Source organism: Mesoplodon mirus, assembly GCF_964341445.2.
Source record: "Mesoplodon mirus genome assembly, chromosome: 1".
Lineage (NCBI taxonomy): Eukaryota > Metazoa > Chordata > Mammalia > Artiodactyla > Ziphiidae > Mesoplodon > Mesoplodon mirus.
The window spans coordinates 4,123,936-4,142,030 of NC_138976.1; the positions used below are offsets into that span (position 1 = coordinate 4,123,936).

Consider the following 18,095-nt stretch of genomic DNA (forward strand, 5'->3'; position numbering starts at 1 on the left):
ATCCCGTCTATATGCCTTCATTCCTTCACTGGACCACTTTTCAGAAAAAGGAAAAAAAGAGTTAATGTCCCCAGATAAGGTCTTAGTCAGCAGGGCTCTCTCCGTCTCCTTTCTGAGTCCTCAGTTCTGAAGGGAAACAACAAGTGTCTTCCCCCTGCGCACAGAGACACAGAGTCACGAGCACTCTTCTGACACTGACACACAAGCCTGTCAGAACAGCCCCCCACCCCAGGCACCTACATATTCACGTACACAGGGAGTCGGTGCTGCTGGTAAAATTTTGAATGGCCCCTTAGCAACATCCATCATGAACACAGCATTTTCCTCCCGTGAAATGCAGTTCTTATTTTGAAGCTAGGTGGATTCGGCAGTCCCTGAGAAGCAAAGGTAACATACCTTCCAAAATTGCCATCTTCCCAGGAGTCGCTGAGACCCAGCGCTGTCTGCTCTGGGAGGGCAGAGCTGTGTTGTTTGCCAGGGTGTCTGTCTGTCTGTCTGTCTAGGCAGTCACACATGTGAGTAGAACCTGTCCAGGACCAGTGAGCAGACAACTTCCTCATCCGTTTGACACTCTGTGGTCAGTGGTTCAAGGGTATAGAAAGTAACGAGCCTTAAAGTCTTAGTGTGGGCTTCCCTGGTGGCGCAGTGGTGGAGAGTCCGCCTGCCGATGCAGGGGACACGGGTTTGTGCCCCGGTCCGGGAGGATCCCACATGCTGCGGAGTGGCTGGGCCCGTGAGCCATGGCCACTGAGCCTGCACATCCGGAGCCTGTGCTCCGCAGCGGGAGAGGCCACAACAGTGAGAGGCCTGCGTACCGGAAAAAAAAAAAAAAAAGTCTTAGTGTTATGTTGGCAATGTGAAAGGGCGAGTCTGTTGGGTTTAAACCACCCTATCTCATTTGGATTATATGCTATAATCGTAAGTTTACTTTCCCCCAAACAGTTTAGTTTGCAGCTACCTAAGGCTGGTGTCACCACTGGCTTCTACCATCTGGGTCTTTCTGAAGTTCTTCTTAGTGCGTAGAAGATTTCTTTGTATAAATTTTCTCAAACCAGCCCAGCTAAGTGTTACCTGGTAGTTCTCATTTGATCAGAAAGTAGGGCTGTCTGATCCCTTAGTCCTTACTAGATCTGGGTGTGCTTGGTCAGGGCTCAGCAGGCTGGGATCCGTAGTGGAAGGGGACATGGGGCTGGTCCCCTGCGGCCTGGCCTCACATCCTAGCCACCATACCCAGCACGACAGAGCATGTCCTCCACCTCTGTTACTTCCAAAGTTCTACATTTAGTGTACTTGTTAGAATAAGGAAACATCCTTAGGGAGGTCATTCTTGCCAGACTTTCCTCATCTGTGAAATGCTTTATCATTGAAGTTCAAATCACAGATTTTGTAGACCTCCACTTCAGGGTCATTTTTCACCTTTTTTTTTTTTTTTAATTTATTTATGTTTCTCTTTTTTCATTGAAGTATAGTTAATTTACAATGTTGTGTTCGTTTCAGGTGTACAGCAAAGTGACTCAGTTATACATATATATTTATATATTTTTCAGATTCTTTTCCATTATAGGTTATTAAAAGATACTACGTATAGTTCCCTGTGCTCTACAGTAGGACCTTGTTGTTTACCTGTTGTATAGTAGTGTATATATGTTAATCCCAAACTCTTAATTTATCTCCCACCCCCTGCATCCCCTTTGGTAACCATAAGTTTGTTTTCTATGTCTATGAGTCTATTTCTATTTTGTAAATAAGCTCATTTGTATCATTTTTTTAGATTCCACCTATAAGTGGTAGGTGGTGTTATGTGATATTAGTCTTTGTCTGACTTACTTCACTTAATACGATCATCTCTAGGTCCATCCATGTTACTGCAAATGACATTATTTCATTTTTTTTATGGCTGAGTAGTATTCCATTGTATACATATACACCGCGTCTTCTTGATCCATTCCTCTGTCGATGGACACTTAGGTTGCCTCCATGTCTTGGCTATTGTGAACAGTGCTGCTGTGAACATAGGGATGCATGTATCTTTTCAAATTAGAGTTTTCTCCCATTTTTCATCTTTGAAGGCCTTTGCTCTGTCCCTCTCTGTGATTCTCTCTCTTTTTCAGTAATTATTAAATAACTTGTGAGAGTTACTGTGTTGAATAGACTCTACTTTGAGAAGTTCATACCCCCATCCGCCATCTCCCTGCCCCTCCACTTGTTTCTTAAATGCTGACTATGGGAGTGTCATGCAGTAATTAAGAGTCTGGGTTTTACCCACACAGGCATCTGGGTTGGATCACTTACCATTTCTGTTCCTCAGTCCCCTCACCTCTCAAATAGTGGCACAGAGCCTCACAGTGTTGTCTGGGGATCAACCAGGTGACGAGTACAAAGCATCGACACAGTGTCTGGGACATGCACACGGGGGAGCCTTTGTGGAGGTGGTGACCGAGACAGGAGCGTTGGTTCTTCCCGCTGGCCTTCCTCACACTTAGAAGCATCCCTGGAACAGAGAGAGTGAACCTGTCATTAACTGTCAACCTTTTAGCACCTCGAAGTTTTCTTATGAGGAGCCACCTTGAAAACGCAGAGCTGGTCCCCTCCAGGACGAGCATGAAGGTGCTGCAGCGCCTCTCCCTGCAAAGCAATATTCTCATCGTTAGGAGCCTCTTGCCGCCAGTTTTTATGTGGCATTTACAGCCTCCCTGACATCACTTAATTAGCTGAAGGCAAACCTGGAATCTTGCCCGCTGTGAAAATTCTCTCGATTTCCTCGAGCCAGTCATCGTTCTGTAGGAAGACAGAGTGGCCAGACGTGAGGTCCGAGGCTGGACAAAGCCCCGTTTGGAAACATGGGGGTTCCTCTCTGCACCCGACCTTGGAGCAGCGTCCTGCACTGCTCATCCCTCCCCCGATCCCTCTGGCCTCCGAGTCTCTCCCTTCAGCGTCCCCACCCTGTCCCCATGAATCCCCTCAACTTCATTTTACAACAGTCCACTACTGAGTCTCCTGCGGCCCTTCTGGTCCCGCTGACTGGTGCTCCCCTCGCCCGTTGTGCCCTCGCTTCTTCCAGCCTTGTGGTGATGTCTCGTCACTCTAATGATTAGGACACACTCCCTCTTCCCTCTCCCCACGGCCTCAGCTGGCACCACCCCTGCTTTCTCGTTCTCTCCCCGGACCTTTGCCCAGCATGCTGCGGGCCTGGGCCTCTCCTCACCCCTCTTCGTCTTTGGGCCTCCATCCCTTCTTCGAGGAAGTCTTCTCTGGCACGCTGGCCTGGGTGGACACCGCATGCCCCCATTCCACCCCCCAGCCCACCCGCTCACCACCGTCACAGTAGCCCTAGTAGTAATCTGTGATGTTCGTCTGTGTGCTTCCTGTCTCCCTCCTCCTCTCCGTGTAGCTCAGGGGAGAAACCCTGTCTGGTTTTCCTCATCGCATCCCCAGCACCTACCTGGCACACGATAGGTGCTCAGGAAGTAGTTTTGAATAGATGAACGGAACCTGAAAGTCTTCTGTAATTCTGAGAGGAAGAGCATAAAGGGAAACAGAAAAGAGGAATTGTTCTGACAGGAACCAGGTAAATGCCTCTTAACTGTTTAGTTAGCCCAGCAAACAGCAAATCCTGCCTTTCGGAGCGCCCCATCCACTCCTTAGTCCTGAGAGAACAAGCATGGGGTCACTTTCCTCTTGGCATGAAATAGTCCCCGAGAAGGACTGAGCCTCAGGCCCTGTTTCCCTGACGTCACAGTGGAGGAACCCACAGAGCGCGGAGGTGAGTGGGTTTGGGACCAGGGTCTCCACCAGGCTGGGCGGGGCCAGGGCAGATGCCCACGAGGGTCAGTTCACTCAGCCTCAGCCTGAAGACCAGAGGGAAACAGCTAGGACCGCCGGCAGTGACTGTCAGGACAGGTGTGCGTGTCCCGTGGGGCAGGGGAGCAGAATCTCCTCCCACAGGCTGCCGGGGAGCCGTACGGAAACACAGGAGGGCCTGTGCTTTAAAGGTGAGTTCGGGTTAAGGGCGAGGATTTTCACATAGAGCCCGGGTGAGCTGTATGGACTGTAGCCGAGACCATATCCTACCGGCCTCTGTGTCAAGGGGGATGAGGTGGGTGACTTCGAAGCCCACGCTGGCTTGCGTCTCTGGGCCGTCTGTAGCGACAAGAAATGTCCAGACTGGGACAAGGTGCAGGACGAGTGCTGTGGACGGTGGCTGGGTCTCTTCTGGGTGAAGAACAGTGGCACAGAGGGGTCCCTTGGGGGTGATGTGGATATTGAGGTCCCCCCGTTGCATCCACGTGCCGCCCTGGGTTGAGCTGCGTGGGCAGGGCTCCTTGGAGGGCCGGCCCTCCGCCCTCAGCACCCCCGACGCAGCTCCAGGTCACTCCCTGCCCGCCGCCCGGCGCCAGCCCTGCACATGCGGCTCTTTACATCTGGCCCTTGCTTCTACCACTGTGCTGCCTGACGCTGTGCAATTACCAGCCTCCCTATGAAACAGCCCCGCCACTGGTCTGTGCCCACCCCCAGCTAATGAGGCCATCAGAGGGATTTCACAGTGACCCTGCGCTGCCTCCACACCTGGGTCACCTGCAGACAGCGGGAGCCACGGGGCGTGATTTCAGGCAGGCAGTCAGGGCTGACAACAAAGAACAGGAACCCAGCCAGCCTCTCCCGGGAGGATGCTGGAGACGGCACATTCCTGTTGGAGCCTTCCCGGCCCTGGAGTCTGAGGATGTGCCCTGCCCAGCATGCGTTGGCAGATGCCAGACCCACGAGGCCTCGTGCAGCAGGAGAAGACCCGACTCTGCATTGCCTTGTCCTTGCTCCGGGCTCTGCTAGTTCTGACTGTTCGAGAAATCAGGAAGGAGCACGGCAGTCCCCCAGCTCTCCGCTTGCTACACGCAGCTTAGTTCAGGCTGACTGTGCCCCTCTTCTCACCTGGCCCCACGTGCCTTGGGTTCCTTCACATCCCCAGCGCCTCCATGTACTCTTTGCTCTTATGCCACAGAGCCTTTCCGTCTGGTTAGGACCCACAGGAAATGACTTCAGGTCTTTTCCAGATGTTCTCTCCATTCTGGTGCTGACGTTCCAGCAGCAGGCTGACGTGTGGAGTGACGTCTTAACCAATAGATAGTCCAGAAGAGGGGTGTGGTTCGAGAGAACCGACATCCCAGAGTGATGGCATCTGGCTGTTTGCCGGCATGTCTCGAGGGAGTACGTGTGCCCCTGGCTGCGCTGAATCCGCATGCGTCGTCTCGTTGAGCCTCACCAAGTCCCTTCGACCTCGGCCGAGTTCCCAGTAACTGGTGAGAAAGTGGACATGCCCGGTCATGTGGCACTGAGTCTGAGGGACTCTGGAGCCCACATTCCTGGCACTCGTCTCCTTCCTTGCATGCACCTCTTTGGAAGCTTCTGGACAACTAGTATTAGGCTAAGTAACAAGTAGATGAATTCTGTTAAGGGTGTTTTTTGCCCGTGAACAGATAATTCTTTGTGTGATGGGAGAAATGGACTTAAAGCAGAAGACATTTTGGTGCATATATGGAAGGATTTGATTTGAAGCCATCAGAATGGCAAACCCTGGAGTGGGTGGGAGCAGCTTTCTGCTCATGGGGCAGATCTCTTGAGAACAGACAACTGCAGGCAAGATGTGGATCCGGCTTTTTCTCTAGTTTCCTTGAGTCTAGAGGCAGAGGGTGCAGTGGGAGCGTCCCGGGCTTGGAGTCAGGCGCTCAGCAGCAGCTTCGCGTTGCCACGGGGCCTGTCAGGTTGTGTGGGGCGTGGGGAGGGATGATGGACACGCAGCACGCAGCACCGGCCAGGGCTTAGAGTCGTCGTCCAGTAAATGCTGATTCCTCTACCCCTGCCCGCTTCTCTCTGAGTCTGTGAATAAAAAGTGGAAGCTTTCCGGGAACTCCCTGGCGGTCCAGTGGTTAGGACTTGGCGCTCTCACTGCCGAGGGTCCGGGTTCAATCCCTGATCGGGGAACTAAGATCCCACAAGCCTCGCGGTGTGGCCAAAAAGAAAAAAAAAAAAGTGGAAGTTGTATAGACTCTTCCCTGAACGCTCCCGCCCACCAGAACCTTGTGACATCGGTCACATTACTCCTTGGTTGTAAGACCTCCGCTTCAGGGCTCCCAGCAGCAGGGTAGAGGGGACTCGCCACCTCCAGGGTGGAGTTAGTTAGAGCTCCTGAAATGAGCCCAAATTGACCACTTTCACTTTCCACCCTTTGGTCTCCGGGATTCAAATGCTGAATGTGCATGATTTACAAACCTAACGATACAAGGTGTTATTGATCAAAGCAGCCCCGGGTCCACATGACAGGGCGTCCGGTATCTGATGACGGCTGCTCATCTCCTCTGCCTTTCCTCTTTCCGGATTGTTAATGATAATTATAGTCAACATTTTCCCGGTGCCTTCACGACAGGCGCTCTGATTCATTAGTTCGTTTAATCCTCTTGAGAGTGAGCAGCCTGGCACTGAGAGAAGTAGTACCTTGGCCAAACTCGGCAAATAAGTTCCACAGCCTCTGCAGGATAGTGCCGGGGTCCTCCCCTCCGAGAGCCAGCTCCGCCCCGGCGCCTCCAGCTGCCCCACGTCCCAGCCCGTTGTCTGGGTGGCTTTTCTCTCCGCCCACGTTCTTTTCAGAATCTGGCTTGTCCAACTGCCCAAACATGCAGTAGAGACCGGCCAGCCCAGAGAGGAGGGCAGTCACGTCTGTCACTGCAGCCAGTGGTGACAGCAGAGACCACGGCTGCCACCCACGTGGGACTCAGCACATCCTGGGCTCCCGTCAGAGCCGTGGGTTTCCTCCCCTGATCCTCCGTGTCCTCACGTGCTGTCCCTCTCCCGGGGCGGGGCCAGGACTCGCACCCTGGCCTCCTGGCTCGACACCGCACGGCTTCTCCCATCCTCGGCATCGGGTCAGCCTGTGGCTCAGGCAGCTGACCCCCTGCCTGTGTGCACGTGTGACGAGCCAAACCACCCGCCTTCTCTGCCGCAAGAGCATGGGCCCCAGTTCAGGGTCACCTTTTAGCCGAGCCCACCCTTCTGGCCCGTTGTGCTCTGCCGTCCGGTGTGCTCGCTGTCCCTGCAGGCTTCGTCTCATCTGCACATGCGATAAACATGCCTCATAATGTCATTCGAGCCATCGATAATGATGTCAAGCAGGGCAAGCCCCGAGGGTTTGGAGCTGGGATTCTGCCCAGGCTTATCAATCTCAGTGTTTGTAGGATACAGTCACACCAGTTACGGAAACACTTAATTTGTTTCCATGTGCACCCTGTATTTCTCCATCTTAAAGTTTTCACAGATAATTAGATTTTATAAAGCACCCTTCGCTTTTACCTTCATGCTACCCCTGCATCCACGTGGAGGCCCTTTCTGACGTGTGAGCAATCTCAGCTTAGAGGAAGCTACTGACTCTGCAGGGTCGTCAGCTAGGTGAGGGCCGGGCTGGGATTCCAAGCAGCGCCGTCAGGGTCCTGCTGCTGCACCTCTTCCCCAACACCGCCACCTGCTGTGTGACGTCCAGGCCTGGGTCCTCAGAACTTCCATAAAGGTCTCTGGCACTTGGACAGATAATCCCAAAGCTCCATGCACTTCTGGGATTCTGACTCAGGGCATCACTTTCAGACCTCGGGCATCTCTAAGCCTTGTCTCTGTCCCCCTTTCCCGTTGTGGGCGCCTTTCCGGGCAGCAGGTCGGTCATGGCATCTACATGCTGATCGCCTGTGACCTTCACGGCCTGGCATCCGCCTGCCACCAGCTCTTCACTGGGTCTGGTTGTTAGGTGTGAGGCAGAGACCCACTTTTTCTCCATCTCTGTGTCCACAGAGCCACTCAGGAATTTTCTGGAATGATATCCACTGCCTCAGCAGGGCTCCCCTGGAATGGAGTGTCTTCTGGGGCCCTGGGAGTTTTACAAACGCTAGAGTCGGTATGGTCCTAAGAAATCGCAAAGAAGGCATCCCTAAAATGGGCAGCCCATCAGCATACATCTCTGCCGAAACAGAATCCAGAGGTTAAGGAGCCCTGACGCACTTCCTTTTCCTTCGATGGCCGTAAAAAGTCTGATAGCTTGTTTCCCTTCAGTAGGCTAAATTATCGTCCCACACTGGCAGGTTCTGCACCTGAACTACTTTGTTGCCCCAGGGGACTGCTTGTCACCTTCTCCCTGGAGTTGTTGGTCACTCTCACTGTCCTCTGAGAGCCCCCTATGCCCCCTCAGATTCTGTGCCTATGCTTCATCCGTAAGGGCGAGGCAGGAGGGTAGAAACTTGGAGTCAGCCTCAAGCCTCTGAAGCCTTCACTGTCTCCTTCCATGACCACTCAGAACCCAGGCTTTTCTTCCAGTCTGGGGGCTTGCTTCTGCTGCAGGGTCCTTGGGGCCTCAGTGTGGCCCTGGGTCATTTGCTTACAAGCAGAATTTTTCAGATTAGAGAAAGAAATACACTTTACTGGTCTTCTGTCTTGTCTGTTTTAATTATACCACAAGAGAAAAATCCCTCACAAAATCAAACAAACTGAAAGCCAGAGGCAAAGAGGTTTTTGATAAGTAAAAATTAGAAGACTTTGATATTTCAGCCCAGGGTAAAATTGTACCACTTGATTTTTTCCCCCTAAAATGAGTATACTGTTTTTCCCGATTACAAAAATAATAATGTGTTTATTGTAAAAATTCGGGGAATAGAGAAAAGCTTAAAAATCATCCAATAAAAGCCCACAATCCAAGTTAATCTTAATTCACATTTTTTGTGGCTCATACTTTCTCTGCAGGTATACATGTAGGATCTTTTTATATCTATAATGAGATTGAGCAAATCATGATTTTTTAAACTGCTTTTTTCCCTTGTTATCCAGCTGTTACTCTTACGATGCACTTTATCGGGGGTTCCAAAGCCTTCGAGATCTGCTCTAATGTGAACGTTGCTTTTGTACTGGAAATATTTCGTGTGAGGAACTTGCTCCTTATCGTGGTAAAAACTTACAGCACAGCGGTTAAGTGTGTACGTCGCGGAGTCGGAAAGTCCTGGCCCTGATCCCACCTCCTCCCTGGACCAGCTCTTTGACCTCCCCGCACCTTGGTTGCCGTGCCTGTGGTGCCTCTTTCACAGGATTGTTGAAGTAAACGAGCTAGATGCCTCTCAAGTGCTTACAGCGGCACCTGATGTAAGTGGGTGTCATGCACGTGCTAATGATACAGTTACTGTTAAAGTCACAGAGTCAGTGACATGCTTTATATTTAAATCCGTTAACCACCCCTGCCATTGTTACTTGCTTATATGTTAATGTGTGTGGTGGACCCGACTAACGTGGGCCACCATTGTCACCATCATCTACTCTTTAAATATGGCCGGCAGGAGGTGTTCTAAAAGTCTGAAGGGATGTACTAGAGGTACATTTCAAGACCTTGGGGAAAAGATTTCTTGTTCAATGACTGTCTCGGATAACTGGTTAACTCTTGGGAAGAAATAGTTAAATTCGCCACATCCTACCATAAGCCAAAACAAGATCTAGATAGAATTAAAGCAATAGCAGGCTAAAAGAAAATATCCTTGCATATTTTTTAAATGCTAGGGTGAGGAAGACTTTTCTAAGCATGATCCTAAAGCCATAAAACATAAAAGAAAATATTGAGAGACTTGACAGTGCATAAAAATGCATATTTTATCTTCTGATAAAATTAAAAATTCTGTCTTGCAAAAGAATGCCATTAGCAAAAGCCTGTGTTAGAATGGCTTTTTACCTAGGATGATCGTCTATGAATTTATTGATAAAGTTGGGAGAAGGTCCTGAGATCTCTCTTCTCCAGTGGCCATCCTAGCAGGCGTATTGATTTACTAATTAGGCTGTGATTTCACCTCATTGGCAGTGAAAGTGGCATCTGCCTATCCTGCTGGGTAATCCAGCCTGGTAACCAAGGGGGGGGTTATCCAGCCTTCACTACAAGGGAGTTCCCTGTGGTTAGATAAACTGATCTGTTGCTTGGTAACTACAGGATTACCCCGGTGGATGCTCAGGACGCCCGTTTGAGAGGGGTTTGGGTGTTGGAGGGCAGGGAGGGCGAGAACGTTGGCAAGTTTCTGGGACAACTGCAGCTTGGCAGGAGAAGCCCATCGTGGGCTTGGGTGTAGAACGTTTCATCTTCCCATCTGTACTTTGCCTTTTCGGCACTGGGCCTCGGAACAGAGGAAAAGCAGGCAGCGAGCTGGCCAAGGGAAAGGTGGGTCCCGTTGGGGTGGCAGCTGACAGCAGGGGAAACCCCTGCAGGGTTGACCCCAAGGTTCTTCCTCCCGAGGAAGAGGTCTGGGTCTGGAAGGCAGGAACGCCTGTTTGCTGTCTGGACCACCACTCAGAGTGTGAGTTTGGGTCCCAAGTTGGAAGTCCATTGACTAGAATAAAATCATGAAGTAGCTAGGAGATTTTGAGATCATAACCTCAAGGCAAGCAGGACCGTGTCCAAGCCCCGCTTTCTAACAGCATCCTCTGCCTCGGTCGGTGTAGACTCAAAGCCCCTTGATAAATATTCCTGATCAGTGGCATGACACACGCACCGGAGGTTACCTTCCACAGCCCCGGGGCTGGCTGAGTTTGCCTGGGGAGGGACAGACCTCAACGTGACTCAGAAGCAGACGAGAGTGGTGTGGGTGTGTGCACACACGCTGGTGTGTCGCATGCCTCGGTGTGGTCCTCGGGGCTGGGTCTGGAGGCCCAGCGGTCTGAGCCCAGGCGCGCTGCCCAGCGCCTTCGGCTGGAAGTGGGACGCATCCCCAGTCTGCTTGCGCTGCCGGCAGTTCGCGTATCCGTCCCCCAAATAAGATTCTGGTTATTTATCTTGCGTTGGCAGTGGCAGGAGCCGTCGTTGAAGTGGTGGGGCTTAGGCTGGGGCGGATATTTTGACTGAAATTTTGCATATTTTGAAACTCAGGTTGTTACATTTAAAATTATACACGATGTGAGTACCTGCCTTCAAACGAGGGGAGAGAAAGCGTTCCTTCCCGTCAGAGCCTGTTCACTCTGGCTGTCGTGTCACCTGGCTAAAAATAAACTGCAAGCACGGGAACTGACAGCCTTCCGTTTGGAACGAGTTTAGCACGTTCCGCTGCAGGCCTCTCTCCCCGCTTCCCAGCCACGTGTGAGACCCAACATGTGGACGGACCTCCCCGGACACCAGGGCACACGGTCCACAAGGGCAGGGTCTGGGGGGTTAGAACCACTGCTGTGCACAGAAGGGTGACGTGGTCGCCAGAGCCCCAGCCCCACCGTCAGGCCCCAGGGTCAGTCCTGGCTCCTGTGTGGCCTGGGGTGGGGGACAGGAAGGCAGAGGTTCGCTTGGCATCTCTGGGCTTCAGCTGCTCCGTTTGTAACTGTGATTGTCTGCAACCCACATGCCAGCCACCAGCCAGCACTCCGTATGTCTTACTCTCTTTAATTTTTACGCAGCCTATGAACTTCGTTCCAAGTATCATCCCCATTTTTCAGATGAAGAAGCCTGCGTCACCCGTTCACCACGTCATTCAGCTAATGAGCGACAGAGCCGGGTTCCAGCCCCGGCACCTCCTTCACCCTTCAGCTCTCCCCTCACTCCTCCCTCTGTCATCTGGCCTCTGCCCGGATCGTCCCGCTGAAACGTTCACGTGAGACCACGAAGGCCTCCTCCACGTCAGATCGTGGTCTCATTTGTCACCCTCGACCCCGCTGAACCTTCCTGTCCTGCCCAGTTGTTCCATCCGGGACTGGCTGCCTGGTGGGAAGAGCTCAGGCTCTGAGTCCATCGGCCCTGTGTTTGCATCTGGGCTTCTGCTCCTAGGAGCTGGGTGGTCTTGGGGAGGTTACTTACCCTCCTCCAGTCTTGGTTTCCTTGTCTGTAAAATGAGATGGTAGCCATACCTGCCTCTCGGAGTGCAGCTCAGATGTGGTAGCGTAGAGCCCGGAGAGTCCTTCCCTGCGCGTTTCTCATCCTTTCACCAAGTCCCGTCCCTGCCCTTGCACGTACTCGTGTTACCACAGATGCCCAGCCCTTGAATACGGGGTCCTGTTATCCCCTTGCCTCAAACCTTTTTCCCAACACAGGTTGACTTTGCATGTCTCCCCGTTTGTCATGGTAGAAACTGTTGTATGACTGACACGGATTTAGCCCCACCATTGCTTGCACCCTGCCTTCTGCAGCGTGAGTGTAAAGAGATATGGTTGCTTTAACCTAGTTACAGTGGTGTCCCTTTCTTAATCAGTTTACTAGCACGGTATTAGTCCTGTTGTTAATTCCTGGGCTTTAAAGGAGTTCTGTTATGTTTATTTTTAGTCTGATTTATCTTCTGATTTTTACAGCAAAGGGAAATGTTGTAAATATAAGTAGCAGAGGGTAACATCTGCCTTTTGTAAGAACCCAAGACACTGCCACGTCAGTGTTGAAGGAATTGCAGGCAGAGCAAGATGGATTCTCTGGTAACGACTCTGTTGTTTTGGTTAAGATCCTGTCTTAAGAAACATTATTTTACTCTTCAATTTTCATAATCATTTTTTCTGTGTACGACTAAACTTCTACAAATTTCCCCCTCTGCTTTTCTAATCAAATAAGTGATGAGGCTGCTGTCTTTTGAAAACAGTTAGCAGGATTCACCATCTGACATTGATTTTCAGTCTTGGGCATTTTCGCTGCGCGTTGGGGCAGGTGAGGACCTCCCTCCCATTCCTGGGGCCGCTGCGGTCCATTCCCGGTGTGGACACTGACCTGTCTGCCCAAGCACACCTGGGTTTGGGGGTTTTGGGGTCAGACATAATTTACAAGAGTCTCTTCGGTGGGTGAAGAGGTGTCTGTGGCGGACACCCCAGCCCTCACTGTTTGGCCGCCAAGCCGGGTCCCCAGGAGGAGGCCAGTTGCTTTGAACTGCATGGGGAGGTGGGAGCCAAGGGGGGCGTTCCCAGGAGCTGCTAGCGGGCGCTGACTGCTGAGTGTTGCCGAGTTTCAAGGCGAGTTTTTCCCCTTCTTTTGGCAAAGCGCTGTATCATACGCCTCATTTGCCATCAGAGTGTGAGTGTGTTTTCGCTCTTTTTTTCCCCATGAAAACAACACAGAGCAAAGCCTCACTTTTAAAAATGCCATGATATTTTGCCGCCGTTATGAGAATCTGTCAGCGCCGTATCTAATCTTCTGGTGCATAGAATATCAAAACAAGCGCCATTGAAGGGATTGTACTTCTGTTAATACAAAAATGTCAGCTCTGCAGTCTTGGAACCAGCTGCCATCAGCCTCTTTCCAAATGGAAAAGAGAAAAAGTAATAAAGTTTCCTTTCCCCCTCTGCTTGTTACTGTTCTTCAGGCCTGACCTTCATAGGAAGACCCGGAGTAAACAGCGCCTTGCTGAAATCTTGCGTTCGGAATACTCCAGCGGGCTGGAGACCAGCGTCACCAAGATCAGAAAGCAAAACAAACGTGCAGGGCCCGGCAGCCAGCCTCGCGGCGCCCTCCGAAACCAGCGCCCAGCCTTGGCCGTGGGAACAAACTGAAGCCGAAAGCCTTGCGGAGGGACAGCGAGACTTCCCAGAAAGTAGTTTTAAGCTCTGCCCCCACGGGACTGGGCCTCGGTGGATCCCGGAGGGGGGTCCTGTTCTCCTCGGAGGAGCCTTGTGAGGACGAAGGGTGCCGCCCCCCCTGCAGACCCGGTGACCCGGTGCGGTGCCGAGACACGCCGCAGCCTGAGGGGTCAGGGGGGCGGGGGCCAGCACGGGATGGATCAGCCGCTAACCTGCCTTGTAGGTCTCTCTCGGATTTATTCCATCCGTGCCCGTAGACCACGCGCTGCCACCACGACTTCACGTAAAAGACTAACATCCTTCCCTGCAGCCGGGAAGGGATTTGATCCCGCCTGGCGGTGACATTCTGAAGAAGTTTCACCGTTTACTTCAAGCTGCCCTCTCAATGCATATATTGGCCTGAATTTTGTAAAATGGGATTTTAAAAGCTGGATTGAATCGCTAAAAGAAGAGAAAAAAACTGTTTATCAGATCATCGTCTTGATGTACAGATGCTTTATTAAAAAGGGCCAAAAGAGCATTTGGCGTGGGTCCCGAACGCCTCCAGGGGTCATATTTCCCATGCGCAGGGGCTATAAGCACCACGTCGCATTCGCATGCAATGCTCTCTCCTTCTTGTCCAGGGAAATTGTACTTTCTCAGGACTAATTGATTTACTGTTGCCTTTTTATTATTTGCCTTTGAAGTCAAAGGGCACCAGTGTCCTGAGCTTTTTCTCCCATCCGAATCCCCTCTTGTCTTCCAGAAAGGTCCTGGGGTCTGTATTGTGGCCGAGGCCACAGCTGCCCATCCCCCATTGTGTTTCCTGGGAGGTTTGAAAGAGGACTCCTGGGGCGTATCGATTTCCCAATAAATGTAAGATTTAGACACGGGTAACTCCAGAGGGGTCCGAAGGAGAAGGGGGAAAGCCTTGGCACCTCTCTGTGCACTGGGCAGTGTCCTCTCCATGTTTCCTCCTGTCCTCAGCCCACCCCCGCACCCTGAAGTTACTGGCGTGGGTGTCGAGGCCCCACTTCTGTAGACCCTCCAGATCACATGAACTCAAGGGCCAGCGGAGGACCATGAGAGTTACAAGGTGGGCTGTCTATGGGCATCTTGGGGAGCGGGGTCGGCGTCCCTGTGTCCATCCCTCGGGTGTAAGGTGAACTTCGGCTGGCACCACACCAGAAGGGACTCGTCGTAAGGGTGGCTGTGAGCCTAGTGAGCCCTGGTCCTCTGCGGGAGGGAAATGTGACCTCGCAGACCTGGCTGTCACATGGGAATGAAAAGGAACAGTTGGTGAACTCTGTAGCAATGGTAGTAAATAAGTCAACCCGCAGCACAAGTCATACTGACTTTGGGCAAATCTGCCACCTTTCTTGTATTTCCGTGTGTAACGGTCCACGTGATTTGGGTGAGAAAAGGAGGGCTCAAACTTTATAAACAAAACCCAGCTGTGTGAGAAGCAGGATTAATGCCAGTGATCCAGGATGATCAAAGGGGAACCCTGCTCTTTAATTTTTTTTCCCCATAGTATTCATTCCATTAAAGGGTGAGTCTGCAGAGTTCTGCACTCCTGGGGCTGGGGGTGGGGGGTGGAGAAGGGCCAGAACTGTGCAAAGCATATAAGTGACTGTAATTCTGAGATGGAAACTCACTCTTACTTTGCTGACACTTAGGTGAGGGTTTCTTGCCATAGGTGCTATGTGGGCCTGTTTCTAAGTAGAATCAATGTATTACCCCCAGTTAATAAAGAAACATGGATTTAGCAGATTTAGGGTTAATATTCTCTAAATTTAAATAACCTTAAAATAAATCTCTTTCTTATTATGGCTCTTGACAGATTATACATTTCAGGCATCAATTAGGCAAAGCTTTAGCCTAATTCCACTGTACCTATTCTAATTTTGTGTGTATTTCCAATCGTGCCTCTTTTTCTAATTTCCCAAACTTACCTCTTTCTCTGTGTCATAAGCCTGATCCCCATATTTAAAAGTCAGAGAATCTGGACATTTCATGGAATGTTGCAGCCTAAAGCTTTTTTCCCTCATGGGCTTGTAAAATGCTTTATTTTTTTTGAATCCTAGACATCTTCATGTTTGCAACCCTTAGCGGCTGCACATCTTCAGAGGGGGCCCCCCATTCTCACGCACTGAAGGGCAAAGAGCCCTTGGTGAGTGATTAAGGCAGCGCTGATGCAATGCAAACGGCATTTTCCACTCTCAGAAGCAGAGCCAACCAAATCTCAGCAAAGGACATTTTGACAAAGCCCAGTGGATTCCTTTGATTTTTTCCCCCCTGTGGTGAGGGGAGGAGAGATTTAGGGAAGAAAGGGGAGTAAATGAGAGCCCCTTAAGGCAGGTGGATCCAAACGGCTAGCGCCCTTGGGGTTTAGCACTTGAGCCCCTCAACGTGAAGTCAGCGGAAGCCGTTAAAATCCATCCATCGCTTCCAGGAGACAGAAATTTAAGGCTTCCTTTCCACTGGAGAAGTTGCCCTGCTTGCGAAGGGCGCTCCACTGGTCTCGTTAAATTGCCTGCATGACCAGGACGCCTTATCTCTTAATCTGCTCCACAGAGAAAAAGTTCGTAGCAAAGCCTTTCAGCGTGCTGGCGGCTGGGCACCCCTAAAATCAGCTCGACTTCTCGAAAATGCCCAGAAGCCTTGCAGCAAGGCTGGTTGGGGACTCTCAACTTCTGCACTTTGTTGCCCCTGCCCCCGTGGAGTCTACGTTTATAAGTTGGGGGGAGGTGTCAGTGCAGGAGTAGAGACACCCCCTCTCAGTGCCTCTCCTATTGTCTTGCCTGCTGGGGGTCTCATACAATTCTTCCCCCCCCCCTTATTTTAAATGAGAGTTCACCCAGCCCCAGGGTTGGGAACCGGGAAACCAATTTAGCCTTCTAAATGGATGAAAGCCGAAGCCCACCTCACTGCAGAGGCTGTAAAGTTATTATCGCAGATGGGAAGTGCAGGACAATTTAAAATATTGTAATTATAAACTTGTAGGGAAGACTTGTTCTTCATTAATGTAAGATATGAAATCACCTCGGCGGTACAAGGACAATTACATAGTGGGGAATGTGTCTGTGGTTTACACGGCCGCTGTGTAAATGTAAGGGTGGTTGCTCCAGTCTATGTCCCTCACTTACACAAAATGAAAAGCACACCAGTGCAAGTTGTCCTTTGATAGATTTTTAATATGATTTTAAAGAGTTTTGTTTGGTCTCATTCTTATTCAATGAGATTAATTTAAAGCACTTATCCCCTGGGTTTAAGTCAATCCATGTAGGCTTTGGGCAGGGTTTGTTGCATGGGGGGTTTTGTTTGCAGGAGGCTGTGAGAGACTCCTTTCCCACTTCATTAACCCTGAGTTGGGGACGGTCCCCCGTCACCCCCCACCCCAGCCAGAGCTGGGGATTTACCAACCCCCATTCACATGCAAAAGGACTTGAAAGCCAAGGGGCTCCTTGACTTAATTAGCTGCTGTGCATTTTGCAAAATTAGAATAATACCCTCACCATCCCGGGAAAGAAAAGCGGTGGTGTGAGGGTGGTGGGTGGTGAGGAGGAAACAGTAGCAGGGTCCGGCGCGGGGTGGGGGGGGGACGGTCAGCGTTTAAGCAGAACCCCACCCCTCCTGGCCAGGCAGTCCTCTCTGAGAGCAATCCTGCCGCAAAACTGGGGAGAGCTCGGCGTGCCGGGCCCCAAACTTCCCAGCCCTGGGCGGATCCTGGGAGTCTGAGCTGCAGGTGGTGTGTGGGCGGGGGAGCACCTGAGCCCACCTCCCCAGAGAGGAACTGCCTGTGGAGGTGACCTTGGCCCTCTGAACGTGAACCGGAGGTCTGGAGTCTGGCTCAGAACTTAAAGCCCTCTCCTGAGACCCTTGGAGTCGCAGGCTGGGGCCCGGCGTCAGACGCTGGGATCTGGCTTCCCTCTGGGTCGCATCCCCAGCACAGTCCCCGCGTGAAGGGGGGAGCAAGAAGATGCGGGAGTCGGGGGTTACCCGGTGCGGCGTCAGGTTCCCAGAGAAGGCTCGTCGGGTCCTACCCGATGCGGGGGGCCGAGCGCGAGCGGCCGGGGCGCGGGACGGACGGCGGGGGCGGGGGCGGGGAGTAGCCTCGGAGCCCATCTGTCGCCCCCGCGGCCGGCGGGCCGGTCACCAGCTGCCGGCGCCCTTGTCGTGGCCAGATGAGCCGGCTCAGCGAGGGCACCGCAGCCCGGCCCGCAGCCCAGCCAGCCCGGGCGCTGACCCCCACCCCGGCCCCCGGGAGCGGCTGAGAGTCCAGCGACCAGATGGAGAGGCAGGGGCAGGTGGGGAGCGGCGTGCTCACCTCACCGTAGAGATGGGAAGACTGAGGCCAGGGAGGAGGGGAGACCCCTGCCCACGCCCACAGCACCAAGGAAGAGAGGGAGACGAAAATACTTCCTTACTGAGGGTGGAAGGAGCCCGAGTCCCAGAAGGGGACAATGAATCTCAGGGAGGGATGGGGAAGAAGGGCCGAGCGCGGACCCACCGACGGAGCGCGGACAGGTGCCTGGTCATTTGTAAGAAGTTTATTTCGACATTTAAAAAAGAGAGAGAACCCGAGG

At 52.0% G+C, this 18,095-nt stretch overlaps 1 protein-coding gene across 1 annotated transcript in view; it reads left to right on the forward strand.

Moving 5' to 3' along the window:
- DDX31 (DEAD-box helicase 31) overlaps nucleotides 1-14,065 on the forward strand; it is a 70,999-nt gene extending 56,934 nt beyond the window's left edge. Inside the window, exon 20 of the mRNA XM_082621767.1 lies at nucleotides 13,314-14,065. Within this exon, the coding sequence (XP_082477893.1) occupies nucleotides 13,314-13,500 (187 nt within the window). The 3' untranslated portion in view covers nucleotides 13,501-14,065. The remainder of the gene's footprint in view (nucleotides 1-13,313) is intronic.
- The last annotated feature ends 4,030 nt before the right edge of the window (nucleotides 14,066-18,095 follow it).